Genomic DNA, 13114 nt, shown 5'->3' on the forward strand with positions numbered 1-13114 from the left:
TCCCCACGGTATATATATATATATCGATCAGTAATGCGAATAATTATGGGAAAAGAGTAAAAGCTCAACATATAATGGCAATAACACATGGGACGCATACCATCGCAGGGGCTGAACACTTTACGTTTTGTATTCCACTGATAGGCCGGATCTCCATCCGAACCTTGTCCAAAATCTAATCGGCTTGTTATTGTCACCTGTCCAACTCATCCACCAAGTTTTGTAATAAGCCATCCATTACCATTTGTCCCCAGCCCCTCGGACAAGGTCGGAGATGGGGGCCATTAAAATGAGCTTTGTCCGACTGACCGACCAATCGTCCATTTATGTTCGTGATATTTCAAAAAAAGGTTGAATACGAGTATTTACCTTTCATATTGCAGATATCTATTCCTCATAGCATTATGTCAACCTGACTGTGCCACGGCGGTGATTACATTGGTTTGTGCACGGCTGTATGCGATATTTGAATAACCTTTGAACATTTAGCTTTCGTATTAAACAGATCTGTTCCTCATACCACCCAAAAGGCGGGGGACCTAGAGTATCAGCTCCTTATTGAAATATCGTGTTATATGTCGTTCTTGGCCCCATCTCTCAATGGTGAAGAATCACTTTAAATATTCTAGTGCCCTGTTCTGGATTTTCACCAAATTATAATCAGTTCGTCCTTGTCACACTCCGTCTCCAAAAGTTCACTTTTTTGTGAAATCAGCAGAAAAATAATCATCTTGTGTGTAAAAAAACAACAACTCAAGTACACCATAGTACAGTCCTCTGTTGATGTACTACAGTGTGATTGGTCTTCATTCAAGCAATCGGAAAGTGTCACACCTGCACAATGACGATGAAAGTATCGGTGGTGATGTCACTCTCTGATTGCTTGAATTCCAACCAATCAAGTATTCTATATCAACACATGACTGTACTATGAAAGCATTTCATTTTTACACCTGGGATGTGTATCCCACCTTGCTCACCAAATTGTCTGCCAATGGCATCCAAGGCCTACTTCACTCTTGGATTACTGACTTCCTCCACTCTCCTAGCCAACGTGTGGCTATCAACGGAATCCTTTCTTCTCTTCTCCCTGTCAATGCTGGAGTGCCCCAAGGCAGTGTTCTAGGCCCCATCCTTTTCCTAATCTTCATCAATGATCTCACTCACTCTGGAAAATGCTCTTTATCTCTTTGCTGATGACTCCATACTCTGTTATGATATCCTTCATCCTAACAGATAGGCAGCATCCTTACCTCTTGATATTGTCGCGCGAATGCCCTCGGTTAAGACCGTGGGATCGCGGATAGCCTGAACGAGCTTTAACTCCGAGACGACGATCAATTGCGGATTTGACTATGCAAGCACGGGAGGAATAAGGAAGAGGAAGAAGGGGCGAGCTCTTACCTCACAGCCCGCGCGCGCGCCAGTGTCTTCAACCTGCAAATTAATTCAAACCGAAACGGAGGTAAAATGTACGAAAGTAAACAGGGTTACGACACGGAACCCGATACAAAGGAAACGCGATGGAAGAAACTAATTCTAAATTAGGACGTCCCCACACAGATTTCAAATACGAGACAAAGGGAGAATGAATAAAATAAATGTCTCGTTGTGTATTTGTGAATGCAAGATTATCTCCGTCTGGCAGTGTCAGGGATCGTCTGGCTCGAGCGCGTCGTCCGACGCAGCTTCGGTTGGCGCGAACTGCCTGGTCCTTGGCGCGGAGCGGCCCTCAGCACGCCCGCTCGTCAGCGCTCCAACGCAATTTTCCCCTCCGTCGTTTCACTCTTAGATCGTCATAATTTAACACCACCTACTAAATAAGGTTTTCATCTTATCACTCCTACATAATATAGGCGCAAAGACCCTTGAAGGACGTAATTCGATTTATTTAATTACTTTTCATAAGTAATTATCACTCTCTCTCTCTCACTTTCACCAAATAAGCAGATAATAAGAATAGGTTCACTTGATAACACTTGATAAAATAACTCATGATAAAATAACATAGGTGCACTTGATAAAATAACAACAGGAATAGGTGTACTTAAGAGACACTACGCGTAGGCCAAGTTAGTAAAGGGCCTCCAGGGCCTCTCACTTACACCACCCGTACGCCAAATTAATAAATTAACAATTAACAGCGCTCCAACGTCAGCGCTCGTCGTTCGTCGTTCGCACACCAACGCAAGGAAGAAAATCGACGGCGTTCCTTCTCTCCACCGTCTTTCGAACTGCTCGTTCCTCCACCAGGTCCGAAGCAAGAGCAGGCCCAGCATGAAGGGGACAGTCAGGAGCAAGAGGCCAAGGGAAGAGAAGGGAAGAGAGAAAATGCCGGCGAGCGAGTCGTTTTGTCACTCGCGGTGCGACGTCAGCCCTCCTCTCTCCCAACCAGTGCCTTGTTTCTTGGTGGTCTTTCGCGCCTTCTGACGTCACCGGCGCTGGTCCTTCAATCAGCAACCTGCTTCTAAGTAGTCGTTTTGCGCCTTCCACACTGATTGGCCGAATGTTCGCGCCTTCCGCACTGATTGGCCGAGGTGTCATCGGTCAGTGGGCAATCAGTGTGTCGCTCCTTCACCTTTCTTAACCCCAATCACGGGGAAGCTTTTTGTCCCTTCCCTGACCAATCACACGTTCTCCTGGGCGGAGCTCCCAGCCTGTCTGGCACGATGTTTGTCGCCATGGTGGCGTACTGCGCGGCTGCTGCCTGTTGGCTCTTCCAAAGTCATTGTGGCGGTGGGGGAATTATTTAATGTGTGGTGCGCTAATGGGCCTATCTAATGTCCATGGGATTTATTGCCATGAGGGACAATGGGATGCTCACAGAGGGAACGACACACAAGGGAATTTTACCCATAATCCCTGTACTAATTAGCATGCCCCGCCCCCTCGTAACAGGGACGAAGATACAAGCTTAATCCGACATCCGGGCTACAGAACTTATTACATCTAGATTCGCTATCACGACAGCCGGACACCTACCGATGCAGATCTACCTGGATCTAGATATTCTCTACCCCTAATTTTCATAACAATATCCTTCATCCTAACAGATAGGCAGCATCCTTACCTCTTGATATCCTTCATCCTTGTTTTTCTTCAGACCTTGACAAAATCACAAGCTTGTCAAATACTTCGAATATGTCTTTTGATCCTGACAAATCTCACACTCGCACAATGTCTCTCCCTCTCTCTCTCTCTCTCTCTCTCCCTTTCTCTCCTTCTCCCCCTCTAAGGACTATATGGTACACTCTCTTATCTACTTTCCAGAAGTTCAGTCACTCAAACTCCTGGGTTTCACTATCAGCCATGATTTTTCTTCTTGCCGCTGCCTCACACCTTGCTCAGCTTAACGCCGTGGACACCAAGGTGTTCATGATCATTGGAATCTCCCATGATGAAGTTGAGTCCATCGGCCTATCACTTTGTCATTGCAAACAGGTCGGTGGTCTCTCTGTCTTCTACCGTCTCCTTTCTGGTCTTGCAACCTCTGCTCTTTCCGTGCTTTGTTTCCCCCAGGTTTCCACAGGGAGCACGCGGTTCACCATGAACCTTCTTCTTCTTAAACTCCCAAAATCCAGATTCACTCCTCACTTCCACTCATTTATTCCTCTTTTTTTTCCCTGCCTGTGGAACAACTTTCCCATTCTCTTCAATCCCATTCTTCCCTCCAGATGTTCACCACCATCTTAGATAATCCCCCATGCAAAACCATGATCGTTTCTACCTCCGTTAACTCCTCTCCCTCTCGCAAGCTCACCTCCTTCGAAATTTATACTTTTCCCTCCTGAGAGTTTCCTTTTGTATCCATCTTGTCCTTCTCCTTTGTCCTCTCCCACCCCTCATTCCTCCGCACACCCATTGTTTGGCCAAGTGTTCCTCTATTTTCTCCTTCAATTCTGCTGCCCCCCTCTCTCCTGCTCCTTTTGTCCTGTTACATCCCGATCTGTTCAGTGTTCTTGCTGTTTCACGAGCCTTGACTGCATATACCGGTACCTAAAAAAATCGATGAGAAACAGGCACATTGAGCATTTATTATGGATCTCATTAGTGTGTTTATGTACGTGTTTTCATGTCTGCAGGTTCCACCCATATGGAATCATTCTTTGGAGTCACAAATACCCTCTAATCATTCGTTGAATGTGCAACATTATTTTTTAGTGTGGTCTTGCGGACACTAAGGTTTGTTTTGTAGCTGTGGGTTGTGGCTGTAAATAGTTTCCTTTTGGAAAAGGCTGTTCATAGTATTCTCAACAATCGTCAACATTGTAAAAAGACACAAGTTGAAAGAACATTGCTTCTTTTCCACCAAGATGATAAATCTGCCCCAAATTATTTTGGAGTTTCCACATTTTACCAACGAGTTAACAATGACAAAGCTGTCTTTGTTGAGAAGGGTTTTAACTTGAGCATTTCACCAGATGCAGTTGTGTTCACCTTTATTAGTCCCTTCCCAGAGGGGACTATAGGTTTTCTCTCAGTCTGTCTGTCCTTTCGTCTGTCCGTCTGTCTGCCCGGTCGCAACTGTGGTTTTCTGCACTTTTTCCATACCCTTTAACATCTTCAACTGAAACTTGGTACATGGTTTTATTTTGATAAGTTACAGGACAAGTTTGAGTTTCGGGGCGTTTCACCAATTGTTCACGGAGTTATGGCCTTTTTGAACTTAGAAAATATCACATATTAGATCACCAAAGCATGACTTTTACCCCTTACCCTTTAACATCTGTCTGGACAACCCTCCCATCTACTTTCTGAATAATCCTCTCCAAGAAGTTCTGTCACTCAAGCTTTTGGGTCTCACTATCTGCCATGATCTTTCCTGGAAAAACCACATTTCCAAGCTGCCCTCCAAAGCCAGTCACCGACTGGGCATCCTCCGTCGTGCGAAGTCCTTTCTGGGCACTTCTGAGCTCCTCATCACATATAAAGCTTTCATCCGCAGCTCAATGGCATACTGCTCTCCCCTCTGGGCTGGTGCTCCTGCCTCACACCTCGCTCGGCCTCACGCGGTTGAATCCAAAGCATTCAGAATCATTGGTATCTCCCGTGATTAAGCCGATTCTGAGAGCCTTTCACTCACTCACCGCAGGCAGGTAGGTGGTCTTTCTGTCTTCTACCAACTCCTCTCCAGCCTTCAGCCCATGCTCTGTCTGAGCCCATGTCTGCTTGGACCAGGGCGGATATTATATGTTCGTTTTATTATTGCCAAATGGTACGAATATTATTATTGTTAATATAATTAGTATTAACGATATATATGGTGCTGGGGGTGACGGTGACGCTGGGGGTTTTTGTTGTTTATTTTGTAATCGGAATACATTGCCATGGAATGACCTATTAAACTGCTCTATACACCTTAACATGTCTTGTGTTTAGAAACATAGGAATTATTCCGGATTCTTTGTAGTTAATTAGCCTAATCATCTCAGGAGATCATAACTAAATCTATTCTCATTTTGAACAGCTGCCAGGGCTCTGCTGCTGAGCCCGCTGGGGAAGCTTAGAGCTCTTTCAAATGGCCCCCTCAATAGGCATTTCTGACTGTCAGTGCCTGCAGGGGGCGATATTTTTGACCTTCGCCCCGAGTGCCACAAACCATCACGACGCCACTGAGTATGGCAGTTTTCGGGGAAATTGGGTCAGGGGTTTGGAAATGTATGAGGAACAAACAAATGAAAAATCTCTCATAAAGCGGCACTCGGTAAAAGAGACCAAAGAAGAATGGCACTCAGTAGAGCATCCTTTTGACCTCACAAATAAATGGTGGTTGAATTCAGTGACCTGATATGCAAATCGTCTTCAAATTTTAAGTTAATTGGATGAAAATTGACAATTCTAGAAATTTGGCCTATGTTGACATTTTGGCCTATGTTGACCTCAAAAATAGTTTGTGGTTGAATTCAGCTGATATGAAAATCCTTTTCAAATTTCATGTCAATCGGATGAAAATTGAGAATTTTAGAGATTTGAAAAGGTTATTGACCTTCGGCTTATGTTGACCTTGTGACCTATTTTGACCTCAAAATAGTTGGTGGTTAAATTCAGTTAGCCGATATGAAAATCCTATACAAATTTCAAGTCGATCGGATGAAAATTGAGGATTTTAGAAATTTGAAAAAAGTGGTTGACCTTTCGCTTATGTTGACCTTTTGACCTCAAAAATATATAGGATTTTGTCGGACCACCAACCCTACCATTTGGTGAAGTTTCGTGAAGATTGTTTTAAAATTGTGACCTGTAGGCAAGTATAAGAGAGCAGACAGACAAACACACAAACCGGAGTGATCAACGTACTTGTCCAAAAAAAAAAAAAAATCGCCAAGTAACAAATACACTCACTCTTGTGCAGGGTGTACCAAAGAAATGTTACCCCATTTTGATGTGAATTGATGTGACCGTGGTAATATCCTTCTGGTACACCCTGCATTTATAGATGCATAGTCCATAGTTTCAACGTTGTCTTTGTTTTTACTCCTACCTAGACCTGCATATGGTGGTAAATTCTGTACAGGGGAAAGGAAGCGCTACCGAGTATGCAACATTCAGTCCTGCCAAAGAAACCAGCCTTCCTTCCGCCAGCAACAGTGCAGCAAGTTTGACAGTGTTCCCTACAAAGCAGAACTGCACACCTGGCTAGCCGTTTCAAACCCAGGTCAGTCCGAGGCATGCACTCAATGTTATCCTTGTACATTGGCTCTGATTGGCACTTGATGATTCCTGCTTTGCCTTGTTTGGATTGGATATTGGTAGCTGCGATGGACATAATTCAATTTCACATTGACCTCATCTTTCTTTTGAATTTTGTCCTTGAAAAGTGCGGCCTTGTGAACTGCACTGCCGACCTGCCGACGGTTACTTTACGGAGAAGATGCTTGATGCAGTGGTAGATGGAACACCGTGCTATGATTCTCCTGGAAGCCGTGACCTCTGCATCGATGGACTCTGTGAGGTGGGTGCACAAACATCTTTCCGTTTTCCTGAACGGAATCTCAATAGTCTCCAGGTGAGGAGATATTATTAATAGCCAAGCAGCACATTTGTGCACATTATTGTGTGTCATCAAGCCAGGATAGTCAAGCCTGGAATAGCAAAGGCAGAAATCATGGCGAACAGAGCACGATGTCAGGTCAGTGGCTCAGGATGTGTATTCTGGTGAAGGAAGAAATGTGACAATTTTTTAATACAGATGTCGAAGCTCATGGAGGAGCTGAAGAACAGAGCAATGATGATTTACAGATATTTGTTCCCACTGTATCTTGCATTGACACTGAAAGTTGTACAATGAGCAATGAAGTCGACCTTTTAAGGTTTATTTTAAGGTTATTGTGGAAGTTTTTGGCGCAGAACAGCCGACTATACAGTGTATTGCCAAACAGTTGATGAAAAAGATTTGTTTTGGATATTTAGAGACTTTACTCGATGTACTTTGGGGTTTTGAGTTAGCCGGATGGCCGAAAGGTACACGCTCTCGCTTCATGTGCGTCTGACTCGCATAATGGTGCATATCTTACTATAATTCACCAAATGTCCGTCTATCTGTCTGTCTGTCTGTCTATCCGTTCGAAGGTATGGTAAAAACTGCTGAACCGATCGCAACGATATTTTGGGTGGGTAATCCTGGGATCTCCAGCGGTAAAATAGGCTATTTAGTTTTTCCAATTTCAGCTTTGGTCTCCAGCATTCTCAGGTTTGGACTCCCGCATAACATTCGCGTTCGCATAACGTTCATTGTGACGATGTTCTCTTTGTGACGATGTCGTTTTCCCGGGTGCCGCACAAACGGCTGCACCGATTGCTGCACAGCTGCACCGATCGGACTCGGTGACCTCGGACAAAGACCTTTTATAAGGACACGGGTTGAATCCCTGCTTGAGAGAATTCCAACCCCCTCGCCGCCATCACGGCCGTCTCTCCAACTTACACTCCCACGAGATATGCGGAAAGGACGACCCAAAACCAATATAAACGTCATTAAAGATCATTCGTATATAAACATCATTAAAAGTAAATAATGACCTCGGCCAAAGTTCAAACGACATTTAATATCTACATGAGAGAATTCCACATAGCTATTTGGGCAGTGAATATGCCAACAGATCGCTGTCTCCATCGATCTTGCCAAGGCCGTAACACCTATCGGCTCAAAATCCTTTTAACTGTTGATTTGGTAGTTTTTACAATGAAGGAAACATTAACAATGTTGTTAAAAGTTTATTTTGTGATTAATTTGTGATTGGAGATATGTTGTTTGGAATTAAAAAAGAGAACACCAGGCTTCGAACGAACGTGAACGTGAACTGAACGTGAACTACTTTCTGAACGTGAACTTCGCGGATCGCCATATGCAGATTCGCCACGGTCCCACGATCGATGTTTCTACACGTGAACGTACCCGTTTGTTTGCGAACGGGTACATTTTTCATGGAAGCCCTTCACGAACTTGCTGTCCATGTCTGACGTGTGACTGAAGGTGCAACAGGAATGTGGAATTTATTGGTTTCATGCTTTAGCATTCGCCGTATCTGCATTGCCTGTTTGCTTCTGGCCTCCCACCCGTGCGTAGCACGGGAATCTCCCTAGTTATAAAAATAGTAAAAACAGTCCCATCGCTCAGTTTGAGAACATCTGATCTCTGAACATCTGAGGAGTTGACATAGTTCAAATGAAGAATGATAATTATCTGTCAGAGAGTAGGAACCTCAATCAGGACAATTTCAACATTCTAGCAACCTTCAAATCAAGCATGTGGAACATCATCATGAAGTGAAAGAATACAGGCCATGCCCATCATGACTAACTATCTTGAAGATGATGAAAATTTCCTCGAGTAAGGAGAGAACAGTGAGACAGATTTATATTGTTACGGTCACGGGCTTCGAAGGCTACTACGAAGGGGTTAACCTCCGTTCCCTCCCGAACTTTCTGGACCTGAGGCTGCCACGCACTAATAGCTTCGTACTTTGGCAGGTTTCTAACCAGCAACTATGGATGCCAATTGGTCCGTCGCCCGATAGCAGGGTCCAATCGTCTGACACCGCTTACCTGTACCATGTGACGGTTCCAATCGGGGAACGTACCCTCCGGTCGTGTACCACTTTTGTTCATGGATGGAAACTTAGACGGCCAAGCAACCATTGGTACCCGCCGGGCTGATGCTAATTTTGCTACGGCTGATCGCTACTCTGAGTTTGAGCAATGGTGGACCAATGAAAGAAAGGATATTCACGGACAGAGGGAAAGGAAATGCTTAACAGTTTAATTTATTTACAACTATGTACATTGCAACTTACCAATATGAAAGAAAAATGGACAAGAGGCAGAAACTTAGCTTAATCTATGCCTTATGATGATCACTACGAATAAACACAACAAGGGCGCCCATCACACATTCACGGAGGGGGAGGAGGGGGGGGTGGAACAAACGTTGGGAACCTGTAAGCAAAATGGTTACGATTTCACCAGGATCTTGTTGTCTTGATTCACCAACGAGCACCATGCCAGCATAGGGCAGTCCCCCCAGCATGAGCACGAAGAAGCAGTCACCAGGTCGAACACGGGCAGGGAGTTCCAGCACGAACACGGAGATGCAAGCAGGCACGTGCAGAGAGAGTCCAAGTTATGCACATGTGCAGTGCAGAGAGTCCGGTGAACATGTGCAGAGTGTCCGATGACCATGTGCAGAGTGCAAAGAGTCCGATGAACACATGCAGAGTGTCCGATTATTATGTGCAGAGTGCAGAGAGTCCGATGAGCACGTGCACCGTGAGGGAGCAGAGAGAAAGATGTATCAAGTACATGTGCTGAGGCCTAAGAGAGAGTGTCGTGCACACGTGCAGCAAGATGGAACAGAGAGAGACCGGCCAAGAGGTAGAATCATGCAGGCACGTGCAGAGTGAAACCGGCAGACAGAGAGCAGGCACGTGCAGAGGCCAGAGAGAGGGTCCGGTCAAGAGGTAGAATCATGCAGGCATGTGCAGAGTGAAACCCACAGACAGAGCAGGCACGTGCAGAGGTCAGAGATAGGGTCTGGCCAAGAGAGATAATCAAGTGTGCAAGGCCTTTTTGTCAGGCCCTGGCGAGGGTGGGGGGCTTTTTCAGGGTGTTTTCTGGGCTGCCAATAATTGGTGGTGTTGCTTCCCCTTCCTGGCGAGGGTGGGGGGCTTTTTCAGGGTGTTTTCTGGGCTGCCAATTGGTGGTGTTGCTTCCCATGCCCCCACAAGCCCTCTCCAAAGTTCGTCTGGTGTTGATTAGTGGCCCATTGTGTAACCCTGCCCCCCACAAGCCCTCTCGAAGGGACTTTTACCTGGTGCATTAAAAAGGTTCCCTGACCACAAAATGTTGTTGCTGGCATCCACCCTTGAGGCCTTTGGCCTGTCTTCTGTCCTTCAAGACTTTGGATCAATACCTGTGGATGCAATCTTTGTGCATCTGCCTGGCTTCCCCTTATGAGTGGAGGGCCAGTCTTTCCCTCCCCAACACATAACGACATACTAACCCATATAAGGGGAAGGAACTAAGATAATGTTCTGCGATGAAATGACTATTCTAAGGGACCTGTATGGTGGTTGCCATTACTTCTTAGCGTTTTCCCAAAACTGCAACAATATGTTGGTTCTTCATCAGATATTCCAAGCAAGTGTTCCTTGAGGTTTTTCTTGAGGCTACGGTAATACCCCGGTTTACGTCGTCCTTTTTATGTCATTTCGCAAATACATCACGTTATTAAGACCACGTCTCAATATTTGTCATCTCAAGTCACACTTGCGTCATTTTAAAAGCCTTACCTGTTATTCTCGAGCATTTTTAGAACTTACAAGACTGATAAAGACGCCAGCATACATCGCTAAAGTATCAAATCAGAAGATCGCACAATCGCCGAAAGAACTACCATAACAAATCAGAAGATCGCACAATCGCCGAAAGAACTACCAGACTTTGCTTCGTACATAAATAAATACTGTACTGTAAATTGGCTAAGAGGTGTTATATAAAATGTAAAAGTGTTACATTAGAAGTGAACTTAGATGTTATTCGTCAAATGGATGCTGGTGAACGTGCCCGTTGGTGTTGCCAGGTTATTAAGTTTGCCTCCGGTCTATAAATATGCGCATATTTATTAAAGAATGAGGAAAGAGAAGACGTACCACCAACTTCGACCAATTATTATGGAAGAGGTTTATTACTCTCACCAGAGAAGAGGGTATTGCATTTGAGTCCGTTTGTTACTTGGCAAAAAAAAAAAAAAATTGCAAGTATGTTGCTCACTCCAGTTGTGTGTGTGTTTGTTTGTGTGTTTGTCTGTCCGCTCACTTATACTTGCCTACAGGTCACAATTTTAAACCGATCTTCACGAAACTTCACCAAATGGTTGAGTTTGTGGTCCGACAAAATTCTATATATTTTTGGGGTCAAAAGGTCGACATAGGCCAAAGGTCAACCACTTATTTTCAAATTTCTTAAATCCTCAATTTTCATCCGATTGACTTGATATTTGAAAAGGATATACATATCGGCAAACTGAATTCAACTATTTTTGAGATCAGCATAGGCCAAAAGGTCAACATAGGCCAAAGGTCAACAACAATTTCAAATTTCTAAAATCCTCAATTTTCATCCGATTGACTTGGAATTTGAATGTGATTTACATATCAGCAAACTGAATTCAACCACCAACTATTTTTGAGATCACCATAGCCCAAAAGATCAACATAGGCCAAAGGTCAACCACTTTTTCCGAATTTCTAAAAGCCTCAATTTTCATCCGATTGACTTGAAATTTTTATTGGATTTTCATATCGGCTAGCTAAATTCAACCACCAATTATTTGTGAGGTCAAAAGGATGCTCTACTGAGTGCCATTCTGCTTTGTTCTCTTTTGCCAAGTGTCGTTCTATGAGTGATTTTTCATTTGTTTGTTTGTCTGTCTGTCTGTCTGTTTGTCTGTTTGTTTGTCCGCACAGAATAAATATGATTTTCTCTGCAACCGTTGGTCCGATTGACAGGAAATTTTCACCATAGGTGCACCTCACCTGTATAATTTTTTAATGATAATTATGACTTCATAGGTCACATGGTATGGGCGCCATCTTGGAAAAGCCGAAAAATTCTTGCACCTCTATATCTGTGAAAGCGCTGCATAGAAAAAATTGAGACATGGTTAATTTTAAAGAACTTTCCATGTGGAATAACATATGTTAATGATGATGTCATTGGTGCCTCCATTATGACATCATAATTCGACAAGTACAAAACTTCATCCGATCAAGATGAAATTTCATGAGCATCATCTAGGGATAAATTGGCAGAGAAAAAAAGATGACATCATCGGTCACGTGGTTCGGCCGCCATATTTGTTTTACTACAAAAGCCTTAAAAACCACTGAAAACTCGTCCTGGTGAGGGTCTGCAATCTCTGATTGCTCTTTCTTGTTTTTACTAAAATATGTCTGGTAAATGTTTTTTATTTTATCAATATGAATGTGTGCTTGAATATAACTGTCATTAATCAAAAAAGGGTAATTCCACAGTTAAAAAGCAAAATGGAATAGGTGAAGTGCGACGTTACGTTAGGTCCCCAACCCCTCTCCCTCCCTCCCTTATTCCGTTAATTCTCATGAGAAAAACTGCTTTGATTTTCGTTGTTTCGATATTCGTCGCACTTTTCAGGAACACATCCTCCACTTAAACTGGGGTCTGACAGTACCAAGGAAGGCCTTGGTAAAGCAGGGAATTCCAACTGTGTTCCTGGCTTTGGAGGCCAGCTTGTCAATGAAATATATTTACAATTGGTGAAGATTAACATTTCTGTTTTTCAATTATTTTTCATGTTGTACTTGGACTTAGTCCTTACTACATTTTCCTGTATTTAGTTTAAACCTTGTAATTGTGTGCAGAACGTAGGCTGTGATTACGAGATCGATTCAAATGTTGTGGAAGATCGCTGTGGGGTGTGCCAAGGAGATGGCTCTTCCTGTGAGACAGTCAAGAGAACGTTTAATGCCAGTGAGGGCCTGGGTACGCCAACCGACACGGCAGAACATGTGTGTTTATAACTCCAACACAGTCATTAATAATTCTCAACTAACATGTATCATTATACGCATATAAAATG

The 13114-nt window shown here is 43.8% G+C and overlaps 1 protein-coding gene across 3 annotated transcripts in view; it reads left to right on the plus strand.

The window, feature by feature from the left end:
- Positions 1–13114, plus strand: part of ADAMTS7 (ADAM metallopeptidase with thrombospondin type 1 motif 7) — a 130128-nt gene that overhangs the window by 35809 nt on the left and 81205 nt on the right. For 2 of the 3 annotated variants that reach the window (XM_068130199.2, XM_078786408.1), the window contains exons 12-14: positions 6486–6655; positions 6819–6952; positions 12897–13017. In XM_068130199.2, coding sequence (XP_067986300.2) covers positions 6486–6655; positions 6819–6952; positions 12897–13017 — 425 coding nt within the window. The remainder of the gene's footprint in view (positions 1–6485; positions 6656–6818; positions 6953–12896; positions 13018–13114) is intronic. The other variant, XM_078786407.1, reaches the window with a different exon arrangement.

This window comes from Myxine glutinosa, chromosome 11, assembly GCF_964187855.1.
Source record: "Myxine glutinosa chromosome 11, kmMyxGlut1.1, whole genome shotgun sequence".
Classification (NCBI taxonomy): Eukaryota; Metazoa; Chordata; class Myxini; order Myxiniformes; family Myxinidae; genus Myxine; species Myxine glutinosa.